Source organism: Narcine bancroftii, chromosome 3, assembly GCF_036971445.1.
Source record: "Narcine bancroftii isolate sNarBan1 chromosome 3, sNarBan1.hap1, whole genome shotgun sequence".
NCBI lineage: Eukaryota > Metazoa > Chordata > Chondrichthyes > Torpediniformes > Narcinidae > Narcine > Narcine bancroftii.
This window is the reverse complement of record NC_091471.1, coordinates 144,867,354-144,889,895: the sequence shown is the minus strand read 5'-3', so window position 1 is coordinate 144,889,895 and position 22,542 is coordinate 144,867,354. Positions and strand designations below refer to the sequence as shown.

The window sequence follows — 22,542 nt, the reverse complement described above, 5'->3', positions numbered from 1 at the left end:
TATTTATCTCGCTATCAAGTCACTCGTAAATACAGTGAACACTGAGGGACCAGTTTAGTGTAACTTGGGGTCATGCCCTGTCAATTTGAATAGATAAGCACTCTGTTCACCCATAGCAAATTTCCCAGACAAGACTCCTTTCCATAACTTCACTTACTCCATTTCCTCTCCCCCAAAAGTTGCACAGAGATCGTAGTAATTAATAAACCAATGACTCAAGAATCACCAGATTTATTCTGAAGAAGACCTCAGGAATCCACTACAAACTAACACTACTAACATTTAGGTCACATTCTGTGGTGCGATGAAGATGCAAAACTGAAACAACAATTCATGCAATCTGGACATGTGAGAGAGTAGAAAAATTTTGGGATGATCTCAATCAGATATTAAATAAAATAACAGAAAACAATATACCAAAGAATCCAGAGATCTTTCTCCTAAGTAACATAACAAACAAAGAATTTGGAATTGATTTGGAGGATGCACAAAAAAGATTTGTTAAGATAGCCCTAGCCGTAGCAAAAAAATGTATTATGTCAACCTGGAAATTGGAAGATAATTTGAAAATACAACAATGGTATATAGAAATGAATAAATGTATTCCATTAGAAAAAATAACATATAGTTTAAGAAATAATATTGAAATATTCGAACAAATATGGGAGCCTTACATTAAATACAATAGCGAAAACCTACCGGGGACAAACATTACCTAAGTTGATGGAAGGAGAAGGAAAGAAAAGAATGGACTCAGTAGAATTTCTGGTGTATTTTTGTTGAATGACAACATTGTCTGACTGGTTTAATGCAACCTAGATTGTATACCTAAAATGGATGAGAGGGGGGGTGGGGGGGGTGGCCTGGGAGGAGGGAGGGGGGGGGCAGAAAAAGTCACTGTATATGTGTGAAAAAGAAAAAGTGTATATCATGGCTAATGTGATTTATGGTGTGAAAAATAAAAATTTTTTAAAAAAAAGAAGATGCAAAACTGAGATGAGGAGGATTGAGAATTGAGATTGCACCCCAGATAATAGTTAAGGCTGCAGCTTGAATACTGTGCCTGGTTTTAGTCAGCAAGGAACAAGAGAGAGATTCAAATACTGCGGGCAAATCAAGAAGCCATTCTGTAGTCCTGGAAAGAAAGAAACTGCAGGATGTTGACAGGTAGTATGTATTTTACCAGCCACCATCTTGTTCATCTTTCTGCAATAGTCATCAAACAATGGAAAAGACACAGACAATTCAAAACATGATGTACATGCAAATTAAACTAATGCATTTATAATGATAGACAGTCTTATTCAATGTATCATATTATTTACTCTTAAATAACACAGTTACATGACATTTGTTACATTTCTGCTGAAAATTTGATAAATTTGATAACATTTATCTATTATTTCATTTACAGTTGCAACATAATTGTTATATCACTTAGCTATTATCTTGTTTTGCTGAGTAAAATGTACTAAAGTAGAAAGTAGCTGAGCATTGAGAGATGACGCACTTGCACTTGTATAGAATCTTAAAGTAGCAATAGAAAATCACAAATACGGATGCATGAAATCAGAAATAAGACAGAAAATACTGGATAAACTCAGGTTTATTGTACCGTTTGTTTACATTTGTTATCTGTTTACAATTCTTTTATTTGTTTACATGTTTACGCTGTGCACAGTTTATTTTTTGCATTACAAATTAGTGGTAATTCTGCCTTGCCCACATGAAAAAGGAATCTCAGGGTTGTATGTGATGTCCTACTCTGACAGTACATCACTGGTTCAACTGGCTGTGGTGCGCTCTCAGTCAGAAGCAAACACACAAAACCAAAAGACTGTACAACAGGTTTTATTCGACATAAACTTCCACAGAACCAGCTGTGAGGAGAGCTGCTGTAAACTCTGAGAATGTCTTCAAAGGGCTGGCTCAGGCTTATATCTCGGAGGGTGATTGACACCCGACCGGGTGGGGCTTGGTCCATTCAGGTCGGCTGATTGACAGCTGGCCAGGTGTTGTCTTGTCCCCATGCTCTTCTACAGGTACTGAGGTTGCCTCAGTACTGGCAGTAGGCCAGTGGTGCAGAAAGATGATTCTCAGCAATGCGTCGTGAAGTGCTAAGAGGACAAAGTGAGACACATACAGAACACTGCTGACCATCCACTGCATCCTGACCTGTCTCCAGCTGTCTCGACTATGTCTTGCCACTGGGTCCAAATAGGCCAGGACAAAAGAGTAAGGCTGACGACCTGTGCAGCTCTCCCTCACTTTAATCCAAGTTAAGCACAAGTCATGACTTAAACCCAGAAGTCATGGTCATCTTCGACTACGATGGATGAAGAACAACTCTGACAATAAATAAATCTGAAAAATATAATTGCACAATTTTCGGTTTATATTATGGTTGTGGATAAATATGTCTTTAAAAGAGATAGATTGTGGGGATTTAGTGTAGGTCACTTCACAAACAGAGTAACACTTCACAAAAGACATCTTATTTAAAATGCAAGAGCTTTGCTGAAGCTGGACATTGAGGCTTCGGTTGATTTTACAGACACAATGGAACTGCTTTGGGAAGAACTTCAGAAGTAGGTGCAAATGGAACAGAGTCTAGGCTCAAGTACTGATAAGATCTTTCAAAGATTAGGTTTGGAGGCTTGGAGGATTTTACAAGTAGAGAGAGAGAGAGAGAGAGAGAGGAAAAAAAACAAATGGGATCTTTCTCTCAGAGAGAGAGAGAGAGGAAAAAAAACAAATGGGATCTTTCTCTCAGAGAGAGAGAGAAAGAGAGATGTCAGCTCTATAGTAGGAATTGAGGCAGCAAAATTGCAAGCTGGAAGGCTTGTTGAAAACCCCATTTTGAAGACGGGTTGTGAATTCTGAGTTTAGGCTGTTGAAAACCCTTATGGTCCTTACAAGAGTAAATGGCTGGTTAGAGTATTTCTCCTGAAATAAGGGAAACAAGGGAACTCTGTGGTGACCTGCAAGAGGTTATCATTTGGAAAACCCTGATGGAACAATTTTCTTTGTCAAGACACTGAAGTGGCTGATCAGAGGAAATCAGTTTGTGTGTGTCCAACGAACAACAAATCTCTCTCTGAAACCAACAAGAACTTTTCTGAGTGGTAACCATTTAACTTTAAGCACCAGAGCCTGGTGAAAATTCATAAAAGTTAAATTCTGTGCACAGTATAAGAATAGCCTAATACCGGTGAACTTGGAAGAATGAAAAGTGAAACAAAGAACTTTCCTGAGTATTTACACATTACATATACATGCACTTAGAATTAGAAGGGGGTTAAGTTAAAGTTTGATCCTGTTTTTATGTTTAAAGAAAAGTAAAAGAAACTTTTGTTTAAGTAACTATTGTCTTGGTGAATTTCTAATTGTTGCTGGGTTTTAAGGTCCTCCGGGCTTGTAACAACAAGTACAACACAATAAAATAGCATTCTCCAATCTTCAGTTCAAAAGATGCAGACACACAATCAGACAAAACGCACCTATAGAAAAAACAATGCAAATGCATGCCAAGTATTCATATTTACAAATAAATAGATAAATAGAAAGTTTCTGTAAATATGAGAGTGAGCAGTTCTTTTGGTTGTTCAACATCCTCACTTCCCATGGGAAAAAACTGGCTCTGATACTCCTGTATCTCTAAGGGCTCAGGCCTGAAACATCAATAATATATCTTTTTTCTCCTATGGACACTGCGAGACCTGCTGAGTTCCTCCAGCAAATGCACAGGTGATGTTTTAATTGAATAGTTTATTGTCCTATGAACAGAAATATAAAGAAAAGCTTAGTTTTGTGTGTCACACTGGTAGCTCTTTGAAAAGTACTCTGTGCTGCCATTTTGGATCCACGATGAGTATTCACAGAAATCAGTAACAATATTAATCATGATAATGGTATAATTTAGTATTAACTTTAACAGGCAAATCACATTTAAAGGCTAAACAAAAAGTTACAGTGGCTTACCAATGAGAATCCAGCTTGACTGTCACTCCATTCATAGTCCTGTGACTGTCTTGGTTCCAATCCCTGCTCTCCCCATTGTCAGACTTTCTCTGGTCACACCGGCCATCATACCTCTTCCTCTCAACATCCACCACTACCTTCCCTGCTGCATAATCAGTGTGGTCTCCTGGATAGATTATTCCAGCCTTCCCTCAACACACAGTGCACATTTCTCTGCATATACTCTTTCGAGGTGGCTGCCAACTCCAGAAACAACAGATAACTCTCTCAAAGTAAGGCACTGATCATTCGGAAATGAGTTCAAATGGAATTATTTCACTAAGTGGAGTGAATCTTCCTAATTCTCTGCCCAAGAGGGTTCTGGATACTCATTTGTTGTGCATATTCTGATAATAGATTTATAGGTTTTTGGACTTGAGACATATCAAGGAATTTGGGGGTTAGAGCATATAACCAAATAACCATATAAACATATAACCACTTACAGCACAGAACAGGCCAGTTCGGCCCTACTAGTCCATGCTGTAGCAAATCCTCACCCTCCTAGTCCCACTGACCAGCATCCGGTCCATACCCCTCTAGTCCCCTCCTATCCATGTAACGATCCAGTCTTTCCTTAAATGTAACCAATGATCCCGCCTCGACCACGTCTGCCAGAAGCTCATTCCACATCCCCACCACCCTCTGCGTAAAGAAATTTCCCCTCATGTTCCCCTTATAATTTTCCCCCTTCAATCTTAAACCATGTCCTCTAGTTTGAATCTCCCCCTTTCTTAATTGAAAAAGCCTATCTACATTTACTCTGTCTGTCCCTTTTAAAATCTTAAACACCTCTATCAAGTCCCCACTCAATCTTCTACGCTCCAGAGAAAAAAGCCCCAGTCTGCACAACCTTTCCCTGTAACTCAGACCCTGAAATCCTGTCAACATTCTCGTGAACCTTCTCTGCACTCTCTCTATTTTGTTTATATCTTTCCTATAATTTGGTGACCAAAACTGTACACAGTACTCCAAATTTGGCCTCACCAATGCCTTGTACAATTTCATCATAACCTCCCTACTCTTGAATTCAATACTCCGATTTATGAAGGCAACATTCCAAATGCCTTCTTCACCACACCATCTACCTGAGTATCAGCCTTGAGGGTACTATTTACCATAACTTCTAAATCCCTTTGTTGCTCTTCACTCCTCAATTGTCTACCATTCAATGTATATGACCTATTTAAATTTGCCTTTCCAAAATGTAGCACCTCACATTTATCTGTATTAAATTCCATCAGCGATTTCTCAGCCCACACCTCCAGCCTTCCTAAATCACCTTTTAATCTACGGTAATCTACCTCACTGTCCACAACACCACCAATCTTTGTATCATCCGCAAACTTTCTTATCCAGTTCTCCACCCCTACATCCAGATCGTTAATATATATAACAAATAATAGTGGACCCAGGACCGAACCCTGAGGAACTCCACTAGTCACCGGCCTCCAATTGGACAAACAATTTTCTACCACTACTCTCTGACACCTCCCATCCAACCACTGCTGAATCCATTTCACTACCTCCTTATTTATACCTAATGTCTCCACCTTTTTTCCTAACCTCCTGTGGGGAACTTTGTCAAAAGCTTTACTAAAGTCCAAATAGACAACATCCACAGCCTTCCCTTCATCAACCTTTTTGTAACCCCCTCGAAGAACTCAATCAGGTTTGTCAAGCATGATCTACCCCTGACAAAACCATGTTGATTACTCCCTATCAATCCCTGTACCTCCAAAAATTTGTAAATAGCATCCCTCAGAACACTTTTCATCAACTTGCCCACCACAGACGTCAGACTTACAGGCCTATAATTCCCAGGTTTGCATTTGGACCCTTTCTTAAACAGAGGAACCACATGCGCCACCCTCCAATCCTTTGGTACCACCCCTGTGGCCAGTGACATCCTAAATATTTCTGTTAATGGCCCCACTAACTGTCCACTAGCCTCCCTGAGTGTCCTAGGGAATATTTTGTCCGGTCCGGGAGATTTATCCACCTTTATCTTTTTTAACACAGCCATCACTACCTCCTCAGTTATCCTTATATGCTTCATGACCTCCCCACTATTTTTCTTTACTTCAACTGGTTCAACATTTTTTTCCCTAGTGAATACCGAGGCAAAGAAATCATTCAAAATTTCCCCCATTTCCTCAGACTTCTCACTCAGCCTACCCTCGCTATCTACAAGGGGTCCAATTTTATCTCTCACTAAGCTTTTACTTTTAAGGTACTTATAGAAACCCTTTGGATTTATTTTTACTCTGTCAGCCAAAGCCTCTTCATGCCTTTTTTTGGCCTTTCTAATTTCTTTCTTAAGATTCCTTCTACACTCCTTGTAGTCCTCCTTCAACTTCTCAGCTCCCTGCTCTTTATACCTCTTGTACACCTCCCTGACAAAAGGCAAAGGAGGAAAAACCCAACACCCAACCCCAACCAACCAATTTTCCCCTGCAGCCGCTGCAACCATGTCTGCCTGTCCCACATCGGACTTGTCAGCCACAAACGAGCCTGCAGCTGACGTGGACTTTTACCCCCTCCATAAATCTTCGTCCGCGAAGCCAAGCCAAAGAAAGATACACCTCCCTTTTTCTCCTAACCAAATTTCCAATATTTCTCGAAAACCAAACCTCCCTATGACTTCCAGCCTTTCCTTTGATCCACACTGGGACATAACTACTCTGTACCCTCAAATTTCTTTTTTGAATATCCTCCATTTTTCATTAACATCCTTACCTGAAAATATCCAGTCCCACTCAATACTCCCCAAATCCCTTCTTATTCCTTCGAAATTTGCTCTTTTCCAATCCAGAACCTCAACTTTAGGCCTCTCCTTGCTCTTCCCTAAAACTACCCTAAAACTAACAGAATTATGATCACTTCTCCTTTGGCTTGGCTTCGCGGACGAAGATTTATGGAGGGGGTAAAAGTCCACGTCAGCTGCAGGCTCGATTGTGGCTGACAAGTCCGATGCGGGACAGGCAGACACGGTTGCAGCGGTTGCAGGGGAAAATTGGTTGGTTGGGGTTGGGTGTTGGGTTTTTCCTCCTTTGTCTTTTGTCAGTGAGGTGGGCTCTGCGGTCTTCTTCAAAGGAGGTTGCTGCCCGCCGAACTGTGAGGCGCCAAGATACACGGTTTGAGGCGATATCAGCCCACTGGCGGTGGTCAATGTGGCAGGCACCAAGAGATTTCTTTAGGCAGTCCTTGTACCTCTTCTTTGGTGCACCTCTGTCACGGTGGCCAGTGGAGAGCTCGCCATATAACACAATCTTGGGAAGGCGATGGTCCTCCATTCTGGAGACGTGACCCACCCAGCGCAGCTGGATCTTCAGCAGCGTGGACTCGATGCTGTCGGCCTCTGCCATCTCGAGTATTTCGATGTTAGGGATGAAGTCGCTCCGATGAATGTTGAGGATGGAGCGGAGACAACGCTACTGGAAGCGTTCTAGGAGCCGTAGGTGATGCCGGTAGAGGACCCATGATTCGGAGCCGAACAGGAGTGTGGGTATGACAACGGCTCTGTATATGCTAATCTTTGTGAGGTTTTTCAGTTGGTTGTTTTTCCAGACTCTTGTGTAGTCTTCCAAAGGCGCTATTTGCCTTGGAGAGTCTGTTGTCTATCTCGTTGTCGATCCTTGCATCTGATGAAATGGTGCAGCCGAGATAGGTAAATGATCACTAGACCCAATTGGTTCTCCAACATTAATGTCCGCTACCTGACCTAGCTCGTTCTCTAACAGGAGATCCAGTATTACACCATCCCGAGTCGGTTCTTCTACTAACTGATTTAGAAAACAATCCTGAACACATTTAACGAACTCCAGCCCATCCAGCCCTCTAACCGTATGGGTATCCCAATCAATGCGTGGGAAGTTAAAATCTCCCATGATCACTACCTTATGATTTTCACACATATACGTTATCTCCCTACAAATTTGTTCCTCTAATTTTCTTGGCCCATTTGGTGGTCTGTAATACACCCCTATTAGCACCCTCTTGCCTCCTCTACCCCTCAATTCCACCCAAACAGCCTCACTGGTCGATCCCTCCATACCATCCTGCCACCTCAAGGCAGTAATGTCCTCCTTAACAAGCAAAGCAACTCCTCCTCCTTTTTTACCCCCTGATCTATCACATCTAAAACAAATGTATCCTGGAATATTAAGTTGCCAGTCCTGCCAGGTCTCACTAATTGCCACAATATCGTGACCCCAAGTATCTATCCATGCTCTCAGCTCATCTACCTTGTTCACTATGCTTCTTGCATTAAAATGTATGCATCTCAGAGAATGACCCTCACATATATTCTCTTTTTTACCTTCTACCCTAATCTCTATCCTACCTTTGTTATCTTTTTTATTCCTAGCTAGGTGGCCATACTCCCTGGACACTGCTCTCACACTTTGTTCCCCACCCCCCTGCCAAACTAGTTTAAACCATGAAAATGGCCTGGAGATTAAAAAAAAACAACCATGATATTCTGAAATGGTGTTGCTCAATGAGATGATAGGGAAATTCCTACTTATATTCCATATGTTCTTACAATGGTATCTAATGTTAAAGCACCAATATCCTTCACTTCTGTCACCCTTTCTCCTCCAATTACTGTGCTTGAATCTCAGTTTGCAGACTATATTTGAAACAGAAGTTGATGGAACTTTGCATATTTTGGATTCAAGGGATGTAGTGTAATAAAGTGGTATGAATGTACAAGATTGCTGAAAATTATTGAGTGGCCAAGCAGGTGTTATTAGGGGCTGAATAGCTTACTCCTGTTTCTACAATCTACATCATCAGAAGGGACTGATCCATCAATGCTCATTTGTCTGACCCTATGCTATTTCTCTCACGATGATTTGTTCCATGGGGTTGTTAAAAGCCTTTTGAAAACCACACTCCTTGACCATTCCCTCTTTTGCAGACTCCAATATCCAACTTTCTCATAGCTTCTAACATATCCTTTTGTTCCCTATGATGTTCGTGACAACTAAAGTGATCAAATATGGATTTGGTGAAATGTACCACTATTATCCAAGCCCACGAGGACAGGTCAATCATAAACATTCTCCCTTAGGAGAGGAAGTGAATATTATTCAAGCCAAAGAAAGATAAAATATATTTTAATTTTTTTGTTATCTCATCTTTTATGGAATTTTCCCTGAGCATTTGAGGATAAGCTATTTATATTGGGTATTAATGCCACAAGTTAACTTGGCCACTGATTTAAAGTGAACGCATAAGTAAAAATCTGTTTTTATTATATTAATCTTGATCTATTTTTATAGAGATTCAATTTTATAACTGTTTATACTCTATGAAAACAATATCAATGACCTTGTTATTGAGATATATATTATCTTATTAAATTTTCACTGCTTGTTTTTAGTTTACAGCTCAAGATATTCAATAAGATGGCATGAAAGATACATCAGGTGAGAGTTAAGTACAGTAAAATACTCAGTATCTGACACCCATGAAAATTGGGTAGATGCTGGATAAGTGAAATTGCTGGTTGCTTGAGATTGCATGTTGCATAATTGGTGATCTAACCGCTGGGGAGCCAATTTTAAACTTACCTATTTATTTTCTGTGATTTTTTTTCCCCTGGGTGCTTGAGGCTGCCGGATGCTTGAATTCCAGATAAAGGGGATTTTTACTGTATATGAGTGTTTCTTACCATTATTAAAAGAGAGTATAGAAGCACCAAACGATAATGTCCGTGGATTTGTTATCATGAACAATGAGTATGGAAACAGGAGAATTCTTCTATTCATGGGCAACAGTTCAGACCACAAGAACTAGGAGCAGGAGTTATTCTGACAGCTCCTTGAAACATTCCACTTTCATTACATTTGGGGTGATCTGTTCTTTAAAGCTCAATACTTTTCTCCTCCATCCTTATTTTCTTCTTATGAGACCTTGTGCTGAAGGCTTACTTGCTTCCACTTCAGTTTTATGGATTCTGAGGTGGGTAATGAGTCCAGTCTGGGAAATAAAGACTTCTACAGATGTGGTAGGTAGCAACTGATGGACTGATTGGTAGCTTGTGCACTGTCCTCCTTTCACCACTTTGTGCTTATGTGTGCTCCTGTCTCTTCTCTCTTCTCTCTTTGGCTTGGCTTCGCGGACGAAGATTTATGGAGGGGTAATGTCCACGTCAGCTGTAGGCTCGTTTGTGGCTGACAAGTCCGATGCGGGACAGGCAGACACGGTTGCAGCGGTTGCAGGGGAAAATTGGTTGGTTGGGGTTGGGTGTTGGGTTTTTTCTCCTTTGTCTTTTGTCAGTGAGGTGGACTCTGCAGTCTTCTTCAAAGGAGGTTGCTGCCTGCCGAACTGTGAGGCGCCAAAATGCACGGTTTGAGGCGATATCAGCCCACTGGTGGTGGTTAATGTGGCAGGCACCAAGAGATTTCTTTAAGCAGTCCTTGTACCTCTTCTTTGGTGCACCTCTGTCTCGGTGGCCAGTGGAGAGCTCGCCATATAACACGATCTTGGGAAGGCGATGGTCCTCCATTCTCCATGATCCTGTAGATAATTCTCCTGTAGCCTTCAACTATATACTATCCCATATAATTCATACTCTCTTTGATTAATTAACTTTCTTGTACTGATAATATTCAACTGCTTTCACTAGTCAAGAAATTGAGCCTTTTTTAATGATTGATCAAAGCTTTGCATTGCTTAGGTATGTCTAACAGAGTACAGCCAAAAATACCTTGAAATAGAATGGTGAACAAAGCTGTGAAGCTGAACGCAGGCTCCAGTTAAAGACAGAAAGTCATCTTTATGGACATATGATAGGAAATTCTTCTCACAATGTTAATTAAACACATTGAATAAGCTTCCACCTGGTGTATTCAAAACAAAATGTATAGAAAGAAAATTTCAAAAAATTAGTGTATTCAAAATAAAATTCATAAGAAGAAAATTTCAAAAAATTAATGTTCCAACAGGTATTGTAAAATTATTCTTGATAGATAAATGTAGATAATTGAAATTTTTTTTATTCATAGTTATCAAGTTCAAGTTTATTAGCATCTGACCGTACAAATACAGGAAACAGCATTTCTCTGGACCACGATACACACAGACACACAAAATACGCAGCACATAATCATCACATATATATATAAGAATGCTTAAATATTTGGATTAATTTACTTGTTTCATTCATAAGAGAAACAATGCTACTGGATACTATCCATCAATCTCACAGTCCGCAGGAATAAGTTATTTCCCAGTATGGTAGTGTTGATTTTCATGCTTTTGCATCTCCTTCATGATGAGAGTAGGTCAGAACTACTGTGTGTTGGATGGTAGGAATTCCCAATAGTTCTTTGAGCCCTATTTAAGCAAAGCTCCTGGTGAATGTTGTCATTCGAGGAAAGGGAGACCCCAGAGACCTTCTCAGCCATTTTGATGATTCTCTGTATTGACTTTCAGTCTGATGCTTTACAATTACTGTACCACACCATGATACAGGCGAACAGGACATTCTTAATTTGTGCCTGTAAAATGTTGTCAAGATGGGATTCAGTAGCCTGGCCCTCCTCAATCTTCAAGGCTCCGCCTTCCTGCCTGATAAGAAATTGTGGATACAGGATAAATCCTTTATGTGCACACCAAGGATCTTTGTGCTCTCCATTTTCTCCACAATGGAGCCATTGATGTGTGGTGGAGAATGATTGACCTTCAATCTCCTAAAGTTCACAATCATCCCCTTTATCTTGTCCATGTTGAGACTCAGGTTGTTGTTCTCACACCATTTGATGAGCCTCCCAACCTCCTCTCTCTAATCTGACTCACTGTTGTTGCCAATAAAGCCAACTACTGTGGCATCATCTGCAAACTTATTATCTGCAAACTTGATGATTCTGTTTGAAATGAATCTGGCGCCGTGCAGTCACAAGTCAGCAGTGTGAGGTGTAACAATCCTCAGCAGGATGGGACTTGAAATTTTGCTGCCAAACTGAACTCACTGCTGCCAAACTGAACACACTGAGGTCTTTCAGTCAAGAATTCTGAGAACCGGATGTAGAGAGCCCCAGAGAGAACAGTTTATCCACCAAGAGATATGATCAGGTCAAGGCTATATCATTATCTGTGGACTGGTTTGAACAGTAGGCAAACTGGAATGGGTTAAATATCGCTGGAAGGTGGCACTTTATGATCATAGAGCTCAGTGCCTCTGGGCGGGAGTCATTTAGTCTAGTTACCATTGCTCTTTTTTCCTTAAATCCTACAGGACTGGACTGCTGCAATGAGATGCTGTCTAGGACCTCTGTCAGCTGGACTGCACAGTCCTTCAACACACAACTGTTGTGTCTCACTGCTTTGCATGGGTTCATCCTGGATAGGATCTTCTTCACCTCAGCCCCATCTATGTTGGGTGCCTGTTCTTCAGGAGGAGAGGGTGCTTTCCTTGGTGTCACATTGTATTATTTCCCCATCAAACCACATAAAAGGTATCCTCTGATCCAATATATGATTGAGTTAATAACTGTGACCCATCATCAGTTATATCAGACCTAGGGCACACAAAATATCAATGTGTCTCAGTGCTATTGACTGCTATACAGTGCTATTGAAAGACCACAATTCCCAGAAGTCTACCGAACTGGCAGAGGACATCATAAAGTTGTGACGTTGCATGCGTGTTTCAGTGTTTTAAAAGAGTACGCGCACGACTCAAGTAAACAAGTTCTGATTTACCTGCAACTGCTTGTGACATTATTTCGCGTTCATCACCTACCACTGTTTTCAGTGGCTACAAATTATCTATTGGCATGTGGGTAGGGGAATATTTTTGCTCATGAGCTTGGACACCAGGACCAAGTTATTTGATTCAGAGAGGAGATAAACGTTTTTTTTCTCCATTATCTATTCTTCCCGCTTTGAAACTTGCACAGCAGCCTTCATGTTTTTGCTTACCTTTTATTAATTAAAATCTTCGACTATCCATCATACTTCTCAACTGATTAATTGACTGCATGTAGCAATTGACGAGTTTCTGCTAAGTCCTATAAATTTTAAAGAAAATTCATTCTTGATTGTTCAGATCGAATGAACAGCAATTGTGATCCAGATTCTTGGTTGTAACATCACAAAGGGATTTTTTTTTAAAGAGATACAGTAGGGAACAAAATCATAAAATTAAAACAAATGCTTTAAAAGGCAGCATAACAAAAAAGTGAAACAGAAGTAGAGTGATCATAGAAAAGATTAAATTTTAATTAATTGGTACATATTTTAAAATACGTTTTCTATTTGCATTTAATGTTTGCATTTAAAGGGATGGATATATGTAAACACAAATGGTTTATTTCTGACTTTAAGACAACAGTTTAAGGCTTAATTAATTTCACTTTATATTCTCACGGGGATCATTCATAATAACCTAAAGTTTGCAGACATTTTAAATGGTTTTCTTACTTAATATTTTGGTTGGTTATTCTTGATGCACAGTTCCCCTGAAAAACCACCAGATGCTGCTGTCGAGTGCCTTATTTTTTGCAGAAGGGAGTTTGGTTTGTTGGCTGATTTGTTTGCTTATTGACAGTTTATCTCACTCCTCCTTCCCCTCCAGCAAAAATCATACAGGATATCTCCAGCCAAGCTCACTTCAGAGGGCGAAAAGATCAGTGAAGCGTTGAATAGGATGGGAGAGTAAGCCTTCTTTTGACACAGTGTGCCGGCGAACAAGTGATGGGGTGAAACAAAAGAAAAGCGAACCATTCACTTGCTGGTTCGATACCAAATTTGACGAAAATGTTAAGCAAGCGTGGACTTCCTTAACAAGGCAATCCCCAAAGGCAGGCGAGGTTTTCGTGTTGCAGTCAAAACACGCATCACGTTGGATATGTTGAGATGGGGAGGGGACACAGGACACAATGCAAATAAGGACAGGGCGGAAAGCCTTGCCTCCAGACACTGACTGCGGGCGGTGCTGCGCGACTCCCCGCCTGTCTGTTCCGGCTGCACCGCTGCTTGGGTGGGGGGGTCATGCTGGAAGACTGTGCCTTGTTGGCTGCTGTTTCACTGCTGTCTGCCATTCAGCAAGGTAAGACGCTTGTTCGCAGGCACCGTTTCTCGGGACTAGACAGCGCTAGTGTCTAATTTAGGCCACCCTCGCGTTGAATGGGACGTCCCGCAAACAACCCAGGTTGGGAGGCTGACCCAATGAACACTGCGTTGATTTGATTCGCCTTCCCGTTCCCCAGGGCTTGAATTTTAAAGGCTGGACAGAGAGATTTTGGACTTTGGGTAGATGGGTTTTTTTTTAAAAAAAAGGGCCGGTGAAGGACATTTGCCAAATGATTAGTTAAACTTTAGCAACGGGATTGGGAACAGAGTTCACCTGAATGGTGCCACTCGTCATATTGGCCAAGCCAGACTTGGCCAGGTTTCAACTGAACGAGATCGGAGGGATACCGATTGAAAGCGGCTGTGCGGACCGACGGAAGGGGTCGGTTCCTGTGCGGAGAATGAAGAACTGCGATCGTTCTTCCTTGGACCGAGGAACCGGACGGTTGTTTAGAATTGACGGCTTTAATTAGTTGGGTGGAAGGTTTGCGAAGCTGAACCTCAAAACTTCCAAGGCCGTGGTAAAACGTCGCTACCAGGCGAGCTGTTAAAATGATTAAAGAGTAACTTTTGACAACGAGTTGCAAATGTACTTTAAAAGCCAAAACTATTACACGCTTCTGGATTCTCTGTTCGGTTGCTACAAAGAAGATCATTTCAAAGCAGAAATTCCACTTGTATATTTAACAAAAAGACTGGAAACGGTTTCCATCTCTTGTATTATTAGCACTGAAGGGAGGCTTTTGGGGGTCATTGTGTCTGAACTGACCAAACAAAGGTCAGACTTGGGCTACCTTCCAAATCTCTGTCGTCTTGTATAATCTGTAGTCTAGGCTCCATTACAGCCTGGTCTGGCCATTCAAGTGCCCAGGAATACAGACATGTGAGATGCTTCTTCAGGAAGGCAGCCAACCTCTTAAAGGGCCCTCAACGCCATAGCCACATCTCTTCTCACTGCTGCCTTTGGGTAGAATGCACAGATGCCTGAGGTTTAGAATCAAGGGCCTTTTCTTTCCGACAGTTATCAGGCTCTTGAACCCCCCCCCCCCCCCCCCCTTGGTACACTAATCATTCACTGCACAAAAGGACTGTCTACACCATTATGTTACCTTTTGTTCTAGGATTAATGTGAATGTCTATTTATTGCCGCTTGATTCAATTAGTTTACTCTCATAGTTTCCCCCCCCCCTACAAGTCCCTGTTTGACTGCAACAAGTAAGAATTTTGATGATGTTGTACAATGAGCACATGAGTAAATTCCTCACTCCACATCCTAATCCAGGTACTAAGGGTTCTTTCTGTCTGACTATTTCAAGTAATGAACAATGGAGCTTTAGAGAGGGTGTGGAGATTTATAAAGATGCTGCCTAGATGACTAATATGATGATAGATGTGAAGTTAGTTGATATTTGGTGAAGGTTTATCTCTATAGAGAAAGTTTTTTTATGCTACAAGTTTTTTTAAGAATTGATTATTGTTTAAGAATTTTTGATAGATAATGTTACTAACTTTACTAATTTTTTATATTAAGTTTGAGTTAAATATATGTTTAATCTTAACTCTGTTTGTTAAATATATGCATTTAAGATTTGATTTAAATGTTTTTTAATTCTGATATCTTAGTATTAATTTTCTTTTTGTTAGTATTTTAATCGGTTATGTTTTTTTTTTGTAAGTGGGTTTTTTTCTCACATATATTAACTTTATTAATTCTTCACTCTATTTTGGGGGGAAAGGGGGGTTGGACTAATTTGAGTTGGGTTATTAATGTGTAATAATTCTTGGGGAGGGTATAGTTTGTTTAGATTACTGATACTGTATTGTAATTTTATTATTTTATTAATTTTTTTTAAATGTAATCCTATATGTTCATGTTATAAAATCTTATAAATAAAGTTTAAAAAGAAAAAAAAGATGCTGCCTAGATTAAAGAATTTGTCTTGTGAAGAAAGATTGACCATGCTCGGACTTTTATTTTAAAAGAGTGATGGAGGATGAGAGGTAACCTGGAGGTGTACAAGATTAGGAGAAGCACAAGGACAGCCATTACATTGTTCCCAAGGTAGGAGTGGCCAATATCAGAGGACATTGAGTGGAGGAAAGTTTAGAGGAAACATCAGATGTAAAGAACTGAGAGTGGTGGTTGCCTGGCATACATTGCTAGGAATGTTGGTGGAAGCTGATTCAATAGAGAGTTTTAAAAACTCTTAGGAAGGAACATGGATGTTTTTAAAATAAAAAAAAAGTTATGGGCTCTTAAGTTGAGAAGGGTTGGACTGAAGCTGAAAAATGTCTTTATAGGTTGACACAACATTGTGTTGTTATGAACTGCATGTAATGCGCAGCAATAGACAATGAACCAGACAATGTTTAATTTTAAAACCCTAATTTTATTTCTAACTCAAACTATAGTCTTAACTTTTAAACTACCCTTAACACCAAATCTATCCCCAGCTATGTGCAGGTGTTTTTTTTTGTTTGTGTGTGTGATATACCCAAACCATGACCGTCCAGTCCAGTGTTGAAGTGTCGGCCTTTGAAATTTAATGCCCAGAATTAATGTAGAACTGATGAGAAGATGAGTTGTGACTGCTACAAACTCTCAAATCCTTGTGTTGTCTTTGAAGATGTGTCCATCCACACGAGCTGTGGTCACAACACTCCTGGTCCTTGTAGACCAGGCTCAAACTGGGCAGCCTCTGTGAAGCTTCCAAAGCCCTAGCACCAGTCTTTCCAAGTGACCTCCACTGTTGGTCACAATCATAATGATCCACTTTACTTCCTGAAAGACCCTCCTGGCGCAGGTCAAACCACTGAAATGGTTCGATCATTCACATACCATGTTTTGCTCTGAATTCCACAAAAATGACTGGTCACAAGAGCTGCTTCAAAGAGGTGTTTCTCTCCAGCCGTCAGTATGGTTCTCCCTTGCAAAATCACAATGTCTTTGCAAATGTATTGAATCTGGAACAGACTGTGACAAACCTTCCCTCAGTTTTTCCACCATTCAGTCCTTCCTGTCTATTACTATCCCTTGCAGTGATAATCCCATTTTACTAAAATAGATGCTCGTATAAATGCATTGAAGGTTGCAGGAAACTGAAGAATGGTTACAGGTCAAATCAGAGACTAATGACTTGTGCACTTGATTGATTTTCTTTGTTCTCTCTGTATTGCACAGTTGGCTTACATTCGTTTATTTGATGACATACTTACGCTGTATGGTTTATATTTTTTGCACTTACCAATTAATGGTAATTCTGCCACACCTGCAGGATAAAGGAATCTCAGGGTTGTATGTACTCTGACAAGAAACCTGAAGATCACATACAGCGATGTTCTGTTTATGCTACATGAACTCTAGGAGACAGCTCTGTTTTGAGATAGAAAAAATATCTGCCATTTCCTTTCAATTATTGAATCTTGAGTCATCATCATTTCTCCTGATGTTGATTTCTTTGCTAAGTGGAATAGGTCCTGAGTAGGCTTCTCATAATATTATACCTTTCAATTGAATCTTTCTTCCATCTTTTTTTCCCCAAAGAAGAAAAGTTGGCTGTCCTCTGCTCATGACTACAATTCTCCACATCTGACTTCATTCTCACAGACCTTTCCTGCACCCTCCTGTCACATTTGTGGCCCGAAATGTGAAGTTAATAAAACATTAAACACAAGTTTTATCAGGTAAACTTCTCTGTGGCTTTATTCTCCCATTTCCTTTGTTCTCTTGCTTGTGTTCTTATCTCTCATACCATGTGACTTCCGGTACATCTCATACATATTCATTATCATGACATCCCTCCTTTAATCAGAAATAAACTTTACCTTCACTTACCAATATCCCTCGGAAACATACAAACATCGTAACTAATGGTAATACTATAACTCAACTACATAAAATTTACTTCCTACAGCATTCATACATGCACTTTATGATATAAGATTAAAATACTGTCCCAAAGTTCTGATTAAAACTATGGCACAAAGTCTTCGTATCATTTGGGCACTTTCCGGTTTTGTTTCGGCCTGCCTGCAATATTGTCGTCGCTTCTCGGTTGTTCGCTCTCGGCGTCGGAAATGCTGCTTGCCACGGCTTCGGGTGTTTCTGGCGCTCTAGTCACTTCATCAGGAGTGCTGGTAACTGCCTCTGGAACATCATCAGGTCTCTCAGTTTCAGCATCTCGTATTGGCCTTTCAACCTCTTCGCTCGATGTATCTCTGGACTGGTACCTTTTTACACCTGATACATTTCTCTTATACAGGACTCCAGTCGGAGACTTGACTGTCACCATACTGCCACTTCTGGATACGACAGTATAGGGTTGATGGTAATAAGGTGTGTCTAGCTTACCACCAGTTTCATGCCTCACTAGAACATTATCTCCTGGCATGATGTCTGAGTACTTGGCTCCACGTTTCGAATCTGTGTACAGCTTTGCTGCACCTTTCTTTTCAGCATCATGGTCCCTCATCTCCTGGTCGTCTCGGATTTCCTTTATTTCTGGCATTTTGGTGCGGATTTTTCTTCCAAAAAATGCTTCTGCAGGACTTTTTCCAGTGGTTGCATGAGGCGTTGCTCGATAGACAGCCACATAAGATAGCAATGCTTCTCGCCAATTTTGTCCTTCTGCGTGTGCAATCCTCAATCGTTTTTCAATGTACTGATTTTGTCTCTCTACTTCTCCGTTGGCTTGCGGCCATTTCGGAGTTACTTTATGATGGTGGATACCTGTGGTCCTCATGTATTCCGCAAATGTCTCTGAAATGAATTGTGGACCATTGTCAGAGTATAATGTAACAGGTAATCCATATCTTGCAAATATCTCTGCTAATGCTTGTATTGTTTTTTCAGTGGTTGTGGACTTCAACACCACGTACTCATAGTATCTGCTGTAGTAATCTATCACTACCATAATTGATTCACCTCTATTGTATTTCATGTATGGCTCCCATATTTGTTCAAATATTGTGATGTTATTTCTTAAATTATATGTTATTTTTTCTAATGGAATACATTTATTCATTTCTATGTACCATTGTTATATTCTCAAGTGGTCTTCTAATTTGCAGGTTGACATAATACATTTTTTTGCTACAGCTAGGGCTATCATAACAAATCTTTTTTGTGCTCCATCCAAATCGAGTCCAAATTCTTTGTTTTTTATGTTACTTAGGAGGAAGATCTCTGGGTTTTTTGGTATATTGCTTTTTGTGATTTTTATTTAATTTTTTATAAATTTTTTCACTTTATCACATGTCCAAATTGCATGAATTGTTGTTCCTGTTTACTTTTTACAGCAAAAACATCTGTCTGACACTGTTGGGTCCCATTTATTTAACTTTTGAGGTGTGATGTATAGCCTGTATATCCAGTTATATTGTATCATACGTAACCTCATGTTTATTGTATTTCTCATAGTTCCGGAGCATAACTTTTCCCATGTTTCATTCTTTATCTTTGTTTAGATCTTGTTCCCATTTTTGTTTAGTTTTACCATTTGTTTCCTCATTCTCCTTTTCTTGTAGTTTAATATACATGTTTGTTACCAATTTTTTGATTATCATTGTGTCTGTAATCACATATTCAAAATTACTTCCCTCTGGTAACCTCAGACTGCTTCCCAATTTGTCCTTCAAGTAGGATTTCAGTTGGTAGTATGCCAACACTGTATCGTGAGTTATTATCCTTCATTTGTTCAAAGGATAATAATTTATTTCCCGAAAAGCAATTTTCTATTCTTTTGATCCTTTTTTCTCCCATTCTCTAAAGGAAAGGTTATCTATTGTAAAAGGAATTAGCTGATTTTGCGTCAGTATTAGTTTTGGTAGTTGGTAATTTGTTTTATTCCTTTCTACATGAATCTTCTTCCAAATGTTGAGCAGATGATGGAATACTGGAGAATTTCTACGTTGTACCAATTTTTCATCCCAATTATATAATACATGTTCAGGTATCTTCTCCCCTATTTTATCTAGTTCTAATCTAGTCCAATCTGGCTTTTCCCTTGTTTGATAAACATCTGATAGGTATCTTAATTGTGCGGCTCTATAATAATTTTTAAAGTTTGGTAGTTGTAAGCCTCCTTGTTTGTACCATTCTGTTAATTTATCTAGTGCTATCCTCGGTTTCCCCCCTTTCCATAAGAATTTCCTTATTATTTTCTTTAGCTCCTTGAAGAATTTCTCTGTTAGGTGAATTGGTAATGACTGAAATAGGCATTGTATCCTTGGGAAAATGTTCATTTTAATACAGTTTATCCTTCCTATCAGTGTTAGTGGTAAGTCTTTCTAATGCTCTAAGTTGTCTTGTAATTTTTTCATTAATGGATGATAATTTAGTTTATATAGATGGCCGAGATTTTTATTTAGTTGTATACCTAGGTATCGCATTGCTTGTGTTTGCCATCTAAATGGTGATTTTTTTTTCTTAAACTTTGTGAAATCCGCATTATTCATTGGCATTGCTTCACTTTTATTTACGTTGATCTTGTACCCCGATACTTTTCCATATTCCTTCAATTTCCTATGTAATTCTTGATATTTCTGGTTCTGTTAAGTATATTATAACATCATCTGCAAATAGACTGATTTTATATTCCTTTTTTATTTTTATCCCTCTTATTTTGTTTTCTGTTCTTATCAGTTCTGCTAGTGGTTCTATAGATAATGCGAACAGTGAGGGAGATGGTGGACATCCCTGCCTTGTTGATCTACTTAAGTTGGTGTTTTGATATATATCCATTTACTGTAACTTTTGCCAATTGCCCCTTATATAATGCTTTAATCCAATTAATATATTTCTCTGGTAAGCTGAATTTTTGTAGTACTCTGAATAAATAATTCCATTCTACTCTGTCAAAGGCCTTCTCTGCATCTAAAGCAACCGCTACTGTTGGAGTTTTATTCCCTTCTACTGCATGAATTAAGTTGATACATTTGCAGATATTGTCCGTTGTTCGTCTTTTTTTTAAAATAAATCCAGTTTGGACTAGATTTACCATTTTTGGTACATAGTCGGCCAATCTGTTTGCTAATAGTTTAGCTATTATCTTGTAATCTGTGTTAAGTAGAGATATTGGTCTATATGATACTGGTGCTAGTGGATCTTTCCCTGTCTTTGGTATTACTGTAATTATTGCTGTTTTGCATGAATCTGGTATGTTTTGTTTTATCAATCTGGTTGATTACTTTCAGGAGGGGAGGAATTAATAAGTCTTTAAATGTTTTGTAGAATTCTATTGGGAATCCATCCTCTCCTGGTGTTTTATTGTTCGGTAGTTTTTTTAATATCTCCTGTACTTCTATTTCAAATGGTTTTATTAATTTATTTTGCTCCTCTGTTTGTAATTTCGGTAGTTCAATTTTAGTTAGAAATTCATCTATTTTGTCTTCTTTCCCTTCGTTTTCAGTTTGATATAGTTGTTCGTAGAATTCCCTGAAGTTTTCATTGATCTCCGTTGGATTATATGTAATTTGTTTGTCCTTTTTCCTTAATGCCAATACCATTCTTTTAGTTTGTTCTGTCTTAAGCTGCCACGCTAGAATTTTGTGCGTTTTTCTCCTAGCTCATAATATTTCTGTTTTGTCTTCATTATGTTCTTCTCCACCTTATATATTTGTAGTGTTTCATATTTTATTTTTTTGTCTGCCAATTCTCTTTTAGTTGTATCTTTTATTGCTAATTCTTTTTTTCTGTATTTCTTCTGTATTTATTTCCCTTTCCAATTGTTCTGTTTCCCGATTGTAGTCTTTCTTCATCTTAGTTACATAACTTATTATTTTCCCTCTGATGAATGCTTTCATTGCGTCCCATAGTATAAACTTATCTTTCACTGATTCAGTGTTTATTTCAAAGTACATTTTAATTTGTCGTTCAATTAATTCTCTAAAATCCTGTCTTTTAAGTAGCATGGAGTTTAATCTCCATCTATACATTCTTGGTGGGATGTCCTCTAGCTCTATTGCCAATAACAGGGGTGAGTAATCCGATAATAGTTTAGCTTTATATTCGGTTTTCCTAACTCTCCCTTGAATGTGGGCTGATAACAGGAATAGGTTTATCCTTGAGTATGTTTTGTGTCTCCCCGAATAATATGAATATTCCTTTTCCTTTGGGTGTTGTTTCCTCCATATATCCAAAAGTTGCATTTCTTGCATCAATTTAATTATAAATTTGGTTACTTTGTTCTTTCTGTTAGTTTTTTTCCAGTTTTATCCATGTTTGAGTCCAAATTAAGGTTAAAATCCCCTCTTATTAGCATGTTCCCTTGTGTATCTGCTATCTTCAAAAAGATATCTTGCATAAATTTTTGATCTTCTTCATTAGGTGAGTATACATTAGGTAAATTCCAAAATTCTGAATATATCTGACATCTTATCATTACATATCTCCGTGCTGGATCTATCATTTCCTCTTCTATTTTGATTGGTACATTT

The 22,542-nt window shown here is 39.1% G+C and overlaps 1 protein-coding gene across 2 annotated transcripts in view; it reads left to right on the top strand.

Annotated features, from left to right (window-relative positions):
- The first annotated feature begins 13,728 nt into the window (after positions 1 to 13,728).
- The window catches only part of mgst2 (microsomal glutathione S-transferase 2), a 48,526-nt gene continuing 39,712 nt past the window's right edge, over positions 13,729 to 22,542 (top strand). Inside the window, exon 1 of one of the 2 annotated variants that reach the window (XM_069925343.1) lies at positions 13,729 to 14,083. In XM_069925343.1, coding sequence (XP_069781444.1) covers positions 14,026 to 14,083 — 58 coding nt within the window. In that variant the 5' untranslated portion in view covers positions 13,729 to 14,025. Of the gene's footprint in view, positions 14,084 to 15,339; positions 15,389 to 22,542 lie in introns of those variants that run through there. The other variant, XM_069925346.1, reaches the window with a different exon arrangement.